The sequence below is a fragment of the Eulemur rufifrons genome, chromosome 7 (assembly GCF_041146395.1).
Source record: "Eulemur rufifrons isolate Redbay chromosome 7, OSU_ERuf_1, whole genome shotgun sequence".
Classification (NCBI taxonomy): domain Eukaryota; kingdom Metazoa; phylum Chordata; class Mammalia; order Primates; family Lemuridae; genus Eulemur; species Eulemur rufifrons.
Window position 1 is genome coordinate 146,491,614 of NC_090989.1, and position 15,719 is coordinate 146,507,332.

General features: G+C 44.8%; 1 protein-coding gene across 2 annotated transcripts in view; it reads left to right on the top strand.

Moving 5' to 3' along the window:
• The window catches only part of MYRIP (myosin VIIA and Rab interacting protein), a 287,231-nt gene that overhangs the window by 172,159 nt on the left and 99,353 nt on the right, over window positions 1-15,719 (top strand). For both annotated transcript variants that reach the window (XM_069473478.1, XM_069473479.1), the window contains exons 3-4: window positions 7,674-7,810; window positions 14,087-14,167. In XM_069473478.1, the coding sequence (XP_069329579.1) occupies window positions 7,674-7,810; window positions 14,087-14,167 (218 nt within the window). The remainder of the gene's footprint in view (window positions 1-7,673; window positions 7,811-14,086; window positions 14,168-15,719) is intronic.

The following is a 15,719-nucleotide window of genomic DNA, read 5'->3' on the forward strand; positions in this document are numbered from 1 at the left end:
ATCTGGCATGAGGGTGGAGCCACAGCCGTAGAGACCAGCTGGAGATGGAAGAGTTCAGGGCACGGTCAGTGCCATGGCCTTAGGTCTAGGGAGGGCCCCTGGAGGGCCAGATAGGGACAGCTGGACAGGTCCTGCTGAGGCCAGAGTGGCTGCAGAGAGGATGCACGGCTGTGCCCAAGCCCAAGCCATGTGAGTAACACCTAGGAGAGTCCTAGGAGGGACAGAGTGTGCCCTGACACGCCCACTTTCAGACCAGTTCAGAAACATATCCTCATATAGACCTGTATACAGGTAATACTATAGGTAATAGTGTTTCACTGGTTTTTATCCCTTTTAATGCAAGACCCTAGCCGCCTACAAAGCTCTTTTCCTACCTCCCTCCACTGCCATGAATTTCTGGAAGTTTCTAAGGGCAAAAGTCTTGACTATTAACAGTAGCATCTGTGGATTTTTTTCTCTCTTTTTCTGGTGCTCCCCCATCCTCGGTACATTCTGGACACCACGTATCCATCCACCACCCTAGTCCCCTGAGTACTGCTGCTATGCTCTTTGGGCACTGCCCTCTCCTCCTGGGATCCTCTGCTGCACCGGGCGCCACTGCCCTTTGCGCTGGCAAAGCTGTCTCCCAGCAGGTGCCCACTAGAGCCAGCGTGGCACTGTCTTGTCAGGGCCGCGGTTAGGGTGAGGCCGGTGAGGCACTCCCCTTGGACACCACAACACTCCGGAATCAAGACAAGTAGTATTATAATGCAGTATCTCTAAAAATCAAGATCAATGCAAAAAATTCATAATGAACAAAATACACAACTTTTAAGTAAACACAGGATTCCAGTAATGCCATGCTGAGCCATATCAGAGACTGAGACAAAAGGAAATATGTCCCCATCTCTTGTTTTTATGTATATTTAAGAGTTAATGTTTCTTGAATACTAAAATATCTGAAAAAATATTGAAAAAATTGGGAAGTAGGTATATTAAACTTACATTATTTCAAGTTTAAATATTTATATCAAAAACAGAATTTATTGTAGTATTACTTTCCTGACCTAAAATAGAAGCCAACTCATCAATAATGTTTTCAAAATCTACTCTTTGTTTATATCATCATCAGTTGAGAGTTGTAAGTAATGAGAATGTAACTCTGAAAGTCTGCTTAATGAATGTAAAACTTTAACAAGAGGTATGAAGATACCTCATGAGTTTGAAAATAAATGGAAAAGAAATTGGAAATGTATGAATCATTAGATAAGAGTATCAATTATTATAAGAAAAGTACATATCAAATAGAAATTAAGGAGATTAGAGATGTGCTCATTTTACATGTGAAATGGAAATATGAGAAATAAAATGCCTTCAGATTTTGGATTTTTAACTTGAGAAAAGTTATTTTCCATGAGTATACCTGATTTACAAAAAGCAGCCAATGATTTGACTCTTAAGTATTGACATGATTTAAATCCTACAGAAATTGTATCTGACATAGTTTTAAGCAGCGTCCAGTATCAATAATGTGTAACAAAAATCAGCATCATGTTTGGCTCTTCTAAAACTGATTCATGAGAATTTTGCTTAGTGTCAGCTCATCCAAATTTGGAAGTGAACTTAAGTATTTTTTTTATTAACAATTCCAGCCACCCTGACATCCTGTGAAAGAAGTTTTAGTAAGCTGAAGTTAATTAACAATTATTTAAGATTGTCATTTGGTCAAGAGATATTTCCAAACATGGGCAGTTCTCTTAATTGGAAACGGGGCCTCAGCTGGGAGGACTCAGCAGCTGTGGATGGAGCAGCTGGAGCCAGCCAGCCATCCTTCTCCTTCCATGCATGCAGCTTCTCCTGTGGCCTTGCCACGTGGTCTCTCCAGCACAGCAGGCTCGGATGGCTCCACCTCGTACACGGCAGCCCAGTGTGAAGCAGGTCGGCTGTGCACTGGCTACCAACTTGTCTAAGACCAGTGAGCCGGGGCATCCACACACAGGTTGCACAAAGCTGGTGTATTACTCACAGGTAGACAGCGAGGGACAACAGAAAAGCTGCAAAGCTGCCCAGGATAGATACAGTCTTATCTGTGTGCACCCCACTTGTGTCACAGCTGAGAGACCCTGAAAAGCAGCCTGCTTCGGGGCATCTGGACTTGCTAGGCTAAAGTGTTGAAGGACATTCTGTTTCTAGGTGGGGCCTGGAACAGCCCAGGCTTTTCAGGCCAGATCCTCCCTATCTCAGAATGGTGCATTCCCAGCACGTTCTATGGTTATTCTTGAGAACTGCAGTCAAGAAAGGGGGGGACACTGGGTTGGTCCAAGGCCACCTGGAGAACTGCCCTGTACTCGAGGCTTCCAGACAGAACGTTCCATGCATCCTGGGATAGAAGTGCAAGACTTCTTGTGACTTAACCTCAGAAATCCCAGAACATCACTTCTGCCATATTCACTGAGTGAGCAAATCACCAAGACCAGCACAGTTTCAGGAGGACAGGGAATTATGACTTCGCCTCTCAAAGGGAAGGGTAGCAAAGAATTTGTGGCCACCTTTAATCTACCCATCCCAGTGGAAGACACTTCCCTCTGAGCTTGACTCCAGAGCATCCCAACCACGGACACAAGCAAATCACAGACTCACTTGGGCCAGAAGCCTCTGCTACACTGAAGGCCTTTCTGAGTGCTTTCTGTGACGTCAGCATTCTTTTGATTTTTACAACCATGAATGGCTCTGTCTGAGGAAGAAGGAGCTTCCACGCCTGGTCAGCTCACTGGGAGAAGGAATAGGACTGATCACCACTGTGGCCAGAGCTGGTGCCGGTGGTGGCACAGAGGCAGAGGAGAGCCAGGTCAGCGTGGCCAGAGCCGGGCCTCCCCTGTGCCTGTGCCAGCCCACACCCTTCTCCCTGCTCTCCCTTTGGTTCTCTGTTTGGGGCTTCTCGGGGAGGCTCAATCCTGGAGAGAAAGGCTGGCTCTTCAAGGGGGATTTTTAGGATTTGGTGCAGGCCTGGCAAAGTCATGGGGAGGAAGGAAATGGATTGGATTCAAAGTGAGTCCAGTCAGATCAGCAGAAAGCAGCTGGGGAGCAGGACAGTGAGGGTCTGCACACAAACTACGCCGCCGCCCAACTCGGCCCTCGAGGCACGGCTGCTCTGCCAGCCAGCGTTCTTTAGCAGCTGCTTCGTCATCTCCTCCCTGACTTTGGACAAGACACACCCCTCTGCCTGGCTAATTTTCCTTTCATCCAACCCCTCCCTTATACGAAAGAGGCAGCACAGTGGTGATGGGCACAGGCTCTGGAGCCCGGCCGTGGGGCTCAAATCCTGGCTCTGCTTCTTGCTGGCCATGTGTCCTCAGGTGGGTTATGGAACTGCTGGCTCCTCCTCTGTGAAATGGGAATTAATAAAGTACCTGCCCCATTGGGTTGCTGGGAGGCTGAACTAGGTTAATCGTCCAGGCCCAGCACACAGGAAGCGCAGGGTGTATTGACACGTTATACCCCTGGTACATGTGATCCAGTGCAGACATGGGGCTCTGTGGCCAGACAGAGCTCAAATCTCAGCCCTGCCACTCACTAGTGGTGTGACCTTGGGCGTCTTACACCTCCTTCAGCCTCACTTTCCTATCCACCTCCCTCTAACTGCGTTAGGGATCAGAGACGTTGTGCATAGAGGGCCCAAGAGCAGCTGAGGGTAAATCACGCAGACATCTCCTCACTCCTCTCCCAGGCTCTTCTTCCTCCTTGCTGTTTGGCAGCTCTGGCTTCTTACCCTTAGCAAGATGCTTCACACTAATGGCAGTTGTCATGTATCAACTGAACGTGACACTTCCCACCTCTGAGCCATATCTGTCTGCAAATTCCCAGTGACACACTCAGGGGTCCCAGCGTGAGGGCTGTTCCTTTCCATCCAGATTCTCAGCCTCTCTTGACTTTTCAAAACCGATTGCTCTGACTTGGTGCTCAAGGGCCTTCAGGCTGTCAGGGCTGAAGGATTCTTATTTTCCAAACACCTGGATGACATTCTGTTGTTTTCTCCACAGCGTCGAATCAGTAATGTCTTTTCATGGGCTGTTCATAACCTGCCAAATCTATCCTCGAACTCAGTGGTTCTCAAAGTGTGGTCTTTGGACCAGCAGCATCACATCACCTGGGAAGTTGTTTGAAATGCCTATTCCCGGGCCCCACCCAGACCTGCTGAATCAGAGACTCTGCGGTGGGGCCCAGCACGCTGAGTTTTAACCAGCCCTCCAGGAGGTCCTGATGCACACTCGAGTTTAAGAACCACTAAAGGTTAAGAAACACCTTCACCCAAAAGTCTAACTTTTTGGTTAAGATGAAGTGTAGGAATCAAACACATTTCTTGCCAAGTCTATTTTTACTGTTTATTTATTGCTTATGCCCTCATCCTTCCAAAAAAGAGTGAATGAGGGTTTAGGATAAAATAATAATGTTAATAATAATAAAAAATAACATGTACCAAAAATTTACCTGGGGTGAGGCACTGTGCTGAGTGATTCCAATGCATGATGTCATTTAATCTTTGTAAAAACCTGATGAAATATTTATTACCTCCCTTTGTATCTGAAAAGACAGAACCTCTGAAAGGTTAAATAAATTGTCTAGGATCAAATTTGAGGGAGAAAAAATGTTTTTATTGTTGTTGGGATTTTTGTTTTGTTTTGTCTTTTGGGAATTGTGTCATCATACCTTGAGTTTATTTTAAGTGCCCTGTATCCAAAGAGCTATTTAGAAATAATAATTCCTGAGAGTTGAGTCTCACTAAGCAGAATAGGGTGGAGTGATTCTGACAGCAGAGCCATCCCTGGGGCCTTTCCTCAATGCTGAGCAGTCAGCTGGGTGAGCTGCCATCAGCAGGTGACAGACCCAGTTGGAAAGTTCTCTGCAGACCTCTGCTGGCAGGAGAAACGGTGCACACTGTCACTGAGGGAAACTGCCTGCACAGCTTTGCTCTCAGAAGACGTGTAACAAACTTCTGAGTCCCACATCGATGTTAGTTATTGGCCCTAATGAATAAACCAACGTCCTCCTGCTGGCCCTATGTGGTGGTCCCTATACCAGAAGAGCAACTTTTTGTTTTACTTCTTTAGAAGAAAAAGCTTTTCTTATAACTTTAATGAATATCTTGTTTCTTCTGAAATAGCTACCATTTTCTTAGTGCTTACTATATTCAAGTTCTGTAGTAGATGCTTAAGCATATTAGGTCAATGATGCCTCAGAAAACTCTGCCAGGTCCATATCAGCATCACCATTGTGCAGATAAGGAAATGGTACCCAGAGGTTGGTAACTTGCCCTTGGTCACACAGGTGGAAAGAGGTAACATGCAGCCTGATGCCCAGCCCATGTTCTGGGCACAGGGATGCTTTTCATAGGCTAGAAACTGATTCCAGACATAGTTCTTTTCTTCCCCTCTTGTGGGCAATTGGGGCACAATTCTGTGGACTTAGATTTCTACTTAAAATGAAGGCCACTTGCTATAACCTATGAAGTGAGTGATGAGGGTTATTGGAACCTGGTGCTCATGAGTTAATATTAGTGTGTATGCCGGGCTTTTCCCACCCTTGCCTTTCCCCTGCTCTGTTCTGTGTTCCTGGGAGGCTGAACCTCCGCAGGCAGTGTTACACAGGCCCCCTTCTCAGCTTGGCCAACAGCAGGCCATGGAGGGACATAGGCAGGTGGGAGAAAGAGAGCAGACTGGGTACAGGGTATTCCTCCCCCACCCCCCGCCTCTGCCTCAGGCAGCATCTCTACTAGCTGCTATACCTCCTTGGTGGCCCCAGCTCCTGGTGCCAGAATACTACTTCTGGTAATACTGTTCCTCCATTGTCCATCTGGCCCTGGGGTGGTAGCAACTTCCCCCTGTGCTAGTCTCTGAGATGCCTCACTGTCCTCCTTGGAGGCTAAGCACTTTCATCATCTATATAACCAATTGCATAAAGTCCCTCTGTTTGAAAGACCTAGAAATCCTTTCCTTTTTACTGCTGTTGAGTGCATTATCAGTGCTTGCTGAATGTTCTCATTCTGTACTCTACACAAATTGAAGCAAAGCTCGCAGATCACAAACATTCTTACGGTTTTCCAAATATCCATATATCACCAAGGTCATCTTGAGTTTCTCATGGATTTTAATTTTTACCAACAAACTAGTGTGAGTTTAGCATCATCATTATCAGTTTTGTTTGTTGTTTGGTGAACCTTGCTGTATATAATGATTTGAATTTGCATCAGCAGCATTTGGGGAATTTTCTTTTCTTATAACTATTGCACTTGAATTTTTGAGTAACATTTTAAATATTTGGTTCCTCTTCAAACCTTTTTTTTAAATTTTGTTTTTATTTCAGCATATTACAGGGGTACAAATGTTTAGGTTACATATATTGCCCTTGCCCCACCCGAGTCATAGCTTCAAGCATGTCCATCCCCCAGATGGTGCACACTGCACCCATTAGGTGTATATACCCATCCCCTCCTCGCCCCTCCCATCTGCCCGACACCTGATGAATGTTATTACTGTATGTGCATTTAAGTGTTGATCAGTTAGTACCAATTTGATGGTGAGTACATGTGGTGCTTGTTTTTCCATTCTTGTGATACTTCGAGTAGTGGAATGGACTCCAGCTCTATCCAGGATAATGCAAGAGGTGCTAGATCACCATTGTTTTTTGTGACTGAGTAGAGCTCCATGGTATACATATACCATATTTCATTAAAGGGCTGATAACTAGAATCTATGTAGGACTCAGGAAAATCAGAAAGAAAAAAATCCAACAACCCTATCAAAATCTCTTTCATAGATTTCTTTTCTTTTGAATATCTTCTCACATTTCACTGGGGTCTAGGAGAAAGAGCAGCTAAATGTGTGCTTGTTCTCCATTGAATTGGAAGCCTTTATACTCATTTTGCTTTTCTGAATTTTCTAAAATAAGTGTATATTATTACATTCATAGTAATAAAAATAACAACAAAAGCTGTTCTTAAAATTGAAGGGCTTTAGAAATCTGTTCTTACTGGGCATAAAAGAGAAAAATCTTGTCACTGTTTCATACCGACCACTATAGTGCTAACCAGCTAATGCTTTCTCACGGTGCTTCAGTCCCGGTGAGGAAGAGTATGAAGAATCTTGCTGTCTCACTTGTGATTTTTATTTTCCCGAGCTGGATTAGAAATGCTGTTAAGCAGTAAGAGTATGAAATACAAAACCTACTATTAAACACGCCAAAACTTGGTGGCTTAAATTGGAAAGCATTTATTGCCCTGCTCCCTTGAGTCCTTGAGGGACTCAGGTAGATGGTTCTGTTGGTCTCACCTAAGGTGACTTGTGTGTCTCTAGTCAACTGGTGGTTGATGGCCTCACTCACCTTTCTGAGGTTGGCTGGCTACGGCTGGGGCAAGAGGGATGATTGGACCACGTGTCTCTTGCCACACAGCAGTCTAGCTTGGGCTAAGTCATCTGGCGATGCTTGCAGGATTCCCGAGAGCCCCAGGAGAGGAAACTGCAGGGCTCAGGACTCACGCAGCATCCCTTCCACCACACTCTATGGTCAGAGTAAGTCACAAGGCCAGCCTGGATTCCCGGGCTAGAGAAATAAACTCCACATTTTGATGGAAGGAGCTGGAAGCATTGCAGCAATTTTGTAATTCACTATTTAATATTATAATTTTCTGTTTTTCTTAGGCTTCTGAGGACCCAGTCTCTGGAATGGTTCTACAATAATGTGAAGAGCCGCTTCAAGCGCTTTGGCAGTGCCAAGGTCCTTAAGAACCTGTACAGGAAACACCGGCTAGAAAGTGGAGCATGCTTCGACATTCTAGGTACTCTCCCTGCCAGCTGCTCTGGGAGGCTGGGGTGGGCTGGTGGGGCAGAAGAAGGCCTGGTCTGGAGGCCATGAAAACTGGGGCATACTTACCTGGAACGGAGAAATTTGCTTAAATATCTGGCACTAATGAGCAGGAAGAGAAGGACCAATGCCAGAGATTCCAAATTTTTTACTCTTTCGGTTCCAGCTTCCAGCATCCCCAGTGAGCTAGAGTTTATATGTTAGAAGCTGCAAAGACCAAAAAGTATTTCTACAAATTGTGGCTATTTTAATTCTAGACCCCTAGAAATTAAAGATTCTTGATCATCATCCCCTGATGATTAAAACATTAGAAAGTCATTTTTGCTTGATTACAGAGAGACTATATCTGCCCTTGGAGGATATGCCCTCCACTCCCTTTTCTTTGTGCTCCAAAATTCTGTTCTTACCAGCCCCAGAACTCGATGTAATGGAAGAGGTAGAAAAGTGTCAGCTTCCTTTTCCTTTTTCCCAGGAGCTTGAAGGATGAATTTTACGTCTGCTGTTTTTATGCAGTTAAGACAACCAAGTTAATTAGAGTGAGAAATTATGTTCTTTAGTCTTGTTAGACCAGCCAGTAGAAAGGAATGGTTGTCAGAATATGAACAGCGTGTCCTCCAAAATGGCTATGTTTTTCAGTCTAGTGGCAGGTTTTTTCATCATTTTGCTAGCACAGGTAAATGCTTTTTATCCAGAAGAAACAGGGAAGGAAAAAAAAAAAATCTCACTCATCTCATTTGGAGGTTTTTCACCATCATTATTTTACATTGTTGTGTTCTCAATAAAGTCTTTGGTTGTGTCTGATCTAAAAATATGCCAGCCGCTTAGACAACAAGAAAAATAGGATGGAAGCATGAAACATGGAGAATCATTAGGGCCTTTTGTGGTTGTTAGAATCTCCGCCTTTCAAACTGCGCAGGAAGGCTACAGCCACGAGAGCAGTACCGAAGACTTCCACATTATTTTTATCTTCTTTTTGCTGATTTTTCTAAAAATGTTTCCCCAGGAATGGAGACAAAAAAGAAATAAAGCTTAAACATTATACCGTTAACAATAGTTTTTCAACCCAAAGTGATGTCTCAAGAAAGTTCCAGAATAAAATCAGCTCATTCATTTGTATCCCATCCTTTCCTTCCTCTCTTGTGCATCCTCGAGTCTGCTGTAGGTGCCCCTTTAAATGTCACCAAATTCAAATCCCATAAGTGTTCTCCACCACTGAATGCAGAATGAGGGAAAAAGAAAGCACGTGTGGAGAATCCTGCAGCACGGAGCACAATTTCCATTTCTGTTCCTTGCTCTCTAAGGCCCCACAGGAGGAGAAGTCAGACATGAATCCCAAGTGGGCTAGTGCAGGGCTTTGAAATTTACAAGTGTCATTTTCAGGAGAGAATCATTTGCTAGGAATAAGGATCTGCCACGACTGAAGCAAATTTATGTGCTAGGCCCGCCGTGATTCACCACTTCTTTCTTTCACCTGATCCGCAGTCGCTTATCACATCGCCTTCAGGTGGTGGTTGACACAAGCTGCCTCTCCTGCCGGACCACGATATGCAGGTGGTGGCTTCTTTATCTCTGCGTTCCCAAAGTGTAGCTCAATGCCTGGCATATCGTAGAACCTCAGTGTTGCACTAGTTCAATCTTAAAATCATTTATGGATAACGAGACACTTCGTAGAAATGTTAGAATCCGTTGCTTTAATATGATTGGTATCCCCACTGAAACTAAGATTTCCTTTGGATAAATATGAAGACAAGCAGACAGGAGACAATTCCTGAGATGGTACTCAAACCTGTAAAGCCATAATCATAAAACAATGAGATGTATTCTATAAGCCACATAGAAGTTTAGTTACACCTCAAGTATGGAGAAATCTTTCAGTGCTTATTAGCCTCCTGGTCATGTGAGATAACTAGAGAGTCATTAGCATTAGCTTTTACCTGTCACCCAGCAGCCATTGTAGGTGTGCCATCTGCCATCTGCAATTGTGACTGCAAGTTAGAATCACCTAGGGAGCTGAGAAAAAACATCCCAATACCCAGGATCATTGTCCACCACCCCCCGTCAATTACTTCTGAATCTCTGAAGGTGGGATCCTGTATACATATTTTTTAAAGCTCCCTGGATTATTTTAAGGTACGGCCAAAACTGTGGGCCTCAGCTGGAACTTCACAGTAATTAGTTTACCAGAGTTCTTCAACTTATTTTTCAGAATTCTGATTGTCATAATATGGAAAATGTGCAGTGCACAAGGCATGTGCTGTGCTCTGGAACTCTGGGTATCAAACTCCTTTCACCTACGAAATGTCTCCACTACATGGACCAGTGTAGTTTGCCCTAAAAACACTCAGTTCATTGAAATTGCATTTAGTCCACAGAATCTTCTGGGTGGCCCATCACATACCCACCTTGTGCTGCCATCAGTCCCTCCCCAACTGTCCCAAGCTAGCCCTCCCCCTGCAGCTCATATTAGGTGGCCAGATTAGGCCTAAAAGGAGACCCATTCGTTTTGTCAGATAAATCTAAGATTTATTCATTCTTTCAATAAACATTTATTGAGCACCTGCCATGTGCCCACCTGGTTTAAGAGTTGGGAATGACAAAATGAGCAAGACTGTGCCATCTCAAAGCAAAAATTCCAGTGGAGAAGTCAGACAAGTAAACGCATTTATGATACAGTGTCCAAAGGTAATGTGTTCACATGGCTTATCTGGTAGACCTAGCATGACATTTTTAACAGTTATCCTAAAAAGAGGTACTACATGAAAAGGTAAAGTGGCCATTATTAATATACTTAATCTTCAGACGGTTGGATAAATAGCATATGCTTTTATTTAGTATTGCATAGATAAAATGGAAAAAATAAACTATGCTTTTATTTATTATCATTCTGTATCTATTTTTGACATGATTTTTTTTTCTTTTTATTTATTTTTTTAAATTTTTTTTTTATTTCAGCATATTATGTGGGTACAAAAGTTTAGGTTATGTATATTGCCCTTACCCGCCCCTCCCCAATTCAGAGCTTCAAGCATGTATTTTTCACATGATTCTTGAAAAGGTCTATTGCATCCTTCATCTGGGATTTGATTGACAAATGAGATCTTTTCAAAATGCTGAGCCACGTGAAATCAGAGTTTCCTCTGACTGGCGGCTTAGTCAATGCTTTCCAGAACAATTCAATTGCTTTCTGCCCTTGGGGAAAATCATGTCATCCTAAAGGACACTGATTCTCCCACCTACGAATTTATTTATTTTTTTTTTTTTTTGAGACAGAGTCTCACTCTGTTGCCCAGGCTAGAGTGAGTGCCGTGGCGTCAGCCTAGCTCACAGCAACCTCAAACTCCTGAGCTCAAGGGATCCTCCTGTCTCAGCCTCCCGAGTAGCTGGGACTACAGGCATGCGCCACCATGCCCGGCTAATTTTTTCTATATATATTTTTTAGCTGTCCATATAATTTCTTTCTATTTTTAGTAGAGATGGGGTCTCGCTCTTGCTCAGGCTGGTCTCGAACTCCTGAGCTCAAACGATCCGCCCACCTCGGCCTCCCAGAGTGCTAGGATTACAGGCGTGAGCCACTGCGCCCGGCCACCACCTACGAATTTAAAGGGACACAGAAGGAGTGGTGCTGTAATAGATTTAAAATCATGCCCTGGTGAGCTCCGTCTCCCAAAGATGTTTTCAGATTTTCCCTCTTCTCATCCTCCCACTGCCCTCCACGTCCTCTCAGCAGATGACCGACCGCACCTCCTCCTTCCCGTGGCTGACAGGGTGCACCGGCAGGGCCTTCCTCATCTGCGCCCTTTGCCCTGCTGCAGGGGGTGCTGTCCTTCTCTGTTGCCTGCCCCTCCCGTTGGTCTTTGCATCTGACCCTGTCACCCTCCAGGTCACCCCTTCTTACTCATTCAACCTCTCTCTTAACCAGAATTTATGAACACACCAGAGTCTCTCCTGCTTCCTAAGCTCTTCCTTGACTGCATTTTCCTCCACTCACTGCCCTGCCATTCTCTTTCCCATCACAGGTAAACTCCAGAAAGTGAGCTGCACTCAGGGCTTCCATGTCCTGCCCTTCCCGCTCTGCACCCACCCACTTCCAAGCTGTTCTCCACGCAGAAGGCTCACTGTGCTTTCAGAGGCACAGGTCTCACCAGGTCACCTCTGTGAAACCTTTAGTGGCTTCACACGGCTGTTGGGATAAAGATTCAAACACTGATGTGGGCACTGTGACCTCATGGTCTGAGTCCCCAGGTCACCTCACGCAAGCTTCCCCTCCCCTCAGCAGCCCAGCCACGCTGCCTCTCACTGAGTCCTCGCCGCACCCTGTTCTCCCACCACCAGTCTCTGTGCGAGTTCTTGCTGTGCCCTGGGTGCTCTCTGCTCCCTACATGCCCTTGGCTGGTTCCTCACTGACCAGGTCAGTCTTCCCTGCTGCACACTGTCGCTGTACTGTAATCACTCCAGCAGAACTCTTAACATATCTGTAATTTTATATTTATTCATGTGTCTTTGATTAATTAATTCTCCCCCACTAGACTCTCAAGCTTGCCAGGGCAGGGAGGGGAAAGCTTTGCTCACCAATGTACTCCTACCGCCCAGCTCGAGGCAGCTAGGAGGTGCTCGTGGACTGTTTGCTGGATGAATGAATGAATACTGGCTGCAGCCAGGCCAAACTGAAATATTTGCAGTTATATATATAGCCTGTGAACTGAGGAGATGACTTCTCCTAAAGCTTTATTTTGTAAGCAAGGAAACAGAGACCCAGGGAGACAAAGTCCCTTCCTCAAGGTCACAGAGGTAAAATAAGTAGACTTCTGAAAGGCTTTCGAAAACCTGGTCAAAAAACACAAACACAGACAATGGCATATGGTCAGGCTGAATTAGTAGGACAGGCTGCACATGAACAGCTGATTTCACAAAGGCTGCAGCCTACTAATCCTGCTACAAATACCTATGGCAAATGCCTTTAGAGTTCCCCCGTGGGAACCCATCCAAGAAAGTACAGGGTGTATTATATGAAGGTAAGGCTTATTGCTGAGTTGGACTTGGTATCAATCTCATCTGTCCCTTTTTGAGCTAAGACACAGTAGACTGTCATTTATTTTCTTGGTTCTGTCAAACAGTGTTTTCAACCAGCTTCCAATTCAATAATTTATTTTGAGTCACCTACTCTCTAGATGCTATCATGGGCACTGGGGTACGGTGATTTTTTTAAAAAGCCATTATACCAACCTTAAAAGATCTCATTTGATGAATTAATATGGAAACACAGATACTAAAAATCTCAAACTTAAAAAGGGCTTTAGAAGGGCAAAACTAATTGCTCTTCCCAGACTGGAATTAAGACCAGGGTGTGTATTCAATTAAGAGAAGACCAAGCTAGGCACTGTGGCTCACACCTGTAATCCCAGCCCTCTGGGAGGCCAAGGCAGGAGGATGGCTGGAGGCCAGGAGTTTGAGACCAGCCTGGACAACATAGTGAGACCCCTGTCTCTACAAAAAAAAACTAGCCAGGCATGGTGGTGTGCACCTATTGTCTCAGCTACTCAGAAGGCTGAGGCAAGGGGATCACTTGAACCCAGGATTCGAGGCTGCAGTGAGCTATGATCACACCACTGTATTCTAGCCTGGGTGACAGAGCAAGACCCTGTCTCTTATAAAAAGAGAGAGAGAAAGAGAGAAGACCAGAAAAGAGACAGTAGGCCTTAAAAGGTGAAAGACCATGGCTTGCCTTACCTCCCTCTGGGTGTGTTTCACATGGACTTTCTTCTACAGAAGAGGATGACGACAGTTAAATCATTAGCTAAAGGCAGCTGTGTGGGTCGATGCTGTGGACTCCAGCTAAAGATGTGTGCCAGGGCTCATTACACACGGAGGAGAGTGCTATTGTGATTCCTGTTGTTCTGGTAAGGAAGCCAAGTGTTAGGGAGGTTAAATAACTTGCTCTAAATCACACAACTAGTAATTTGCGGGTCCAGGAATTGAGCTCACATCTCTCAGAATTAATTGTTCTCTCTTTGACCCCATATTGCCTTTAGAGAAGGTACTGGAAGAAAGTTGGGGATGGTAGCAATACTGCACCAAGAATCAATGTAAGAAGAAAACAGCAACGGTCAAATGGTAGCAATTTGTGGGACCCAGTGATTCCCTAAACCCATTTTCAAGGCTAACTTAATGAGTGGGTAACGGTGGTCTGCTAATTCAGTGGCACAGTGCCTCAGTGCTCACTGATCTCTCTCTCCCCCTTGCCCCACCCCAGGAGGAAGCTTTTTTGAGTCAAACCTGGAGAATGAAGGAAGCATTTCTGGCAGTGATTCAACATTTTATAGACAATCAGAAGGTAAAGTTGCTTGAGAGTTTATAATTACTGGGAAGTTGGGGGGATAGAAACACTTTCAGATACTGTCAGGGCCTCCCAGTTGCATTGCTACCCCTGAATGCAACTATTCATTGCTATGTGTGAGTCTCATTATTATTGCCAATTGTGTAAATGCATCATAAAAAGTAGGTGAGTATATCCAAGTGTGGCCGACAGAACTGCATTCACCACCCAGCCATGCGATACTTTGCAATCAACTAGCAAATGTTCTTCTGGAGTTGGAACATAACAATAAATCCACTCACTTGTGCATCTCATATTAAAATATTCCCATAAAGAATGTATCATTTACTGATTAACTGCTACTTTTCTTATACCGATATTATAGTCTCCCTAGAGCAGTGGTTGAAAGCAAAACAAACTTCCCACTTCAAGTAAAACCTTGTTCATCATTTCAGCTCTTCCCTAGAGCGCTGGACATTGATAACCAGTGCTTCCTGAATCGCCCTCCTCCTGTGGCCCCCCACAGCTTGTCTTCATGCTCTCTCTTCTCTTTTTGGGTGTTATGATGGTTAATTTTAATGTGTCAACTTGGCTGGATGAAGGGATGCCCAGATAACTGGTAAAACTTCATTTCTGGGTGTGTCTGTGAAGGTGTTTCCGTAAGAAAATGCATTCGAATCATAGATCCACCCTCACCAGCGTGGGCAGGCCTCATCCAGTCCACGGAAGGCGAAGACAGAACAAAAAGATGGGAGAAGGGCAAATTTGCTGTCCCTCTTCTCGAGGTGACACATCCACCTTATTTGACCTTCAGATATCAGAACTCTGATCTTGGGCCTTGGGACGCCAAGACATAAACCAATGGTTCCCCCATTTCTCAGACCTTCAGAACTGTACTGAGTTACACCACCTGCTCTTCAGGGTCTCCAGCTTGCACACAGCCTCGGGGGACCTCTTGGCTTCTGTGATCACATGCGCCAATTCCCATAGTAGAGCTCCTCTTATATATCTATATATCTGTGTGTGTGTGTGTGTGTGTGTGTGTGTGGAGAGAAAGAGAGAGAGCCTACTGGTTATGGTTCTCTGGAGAACCCTAACTAATACAGGTGTCTTCTCATGAAGGCTCTGTCCTCTGTTATCCTTGCTGCCTGCAACTTCTCCATAGGTTACCACACACCATCATATGGCCTCAGTGCACCTCCATTTGCTGCTGAGCCTAAAATGCCAAGCCTTGATTTCAGGACAGAGCTCTAGACTGAGATTTCTAACGGTTGGCTGATGGCACCTGAAGATCCTATATGATTCTTAACCTAAGCATGTCCTAATCAAGGTCTTCAGCCACTTAGGTCCAACAGCAAACATTATCTTGCCTCAGTCCCTGTCCCCACTTCCACCAAGCCACTCAAGTACCTGTGAGCTCTGTTTCCAATGTTAGCATTTTCTTTTCATTCTGAAGCCCATGACCTGAGCACCTCCCTGCTTGAAAATCTCCTGTATTAGTGTTAATTTCGGTGACCATCTGTATCAGTCAAGGTTCTCCAGTAGGGGACACATATGTATGTGTACACAC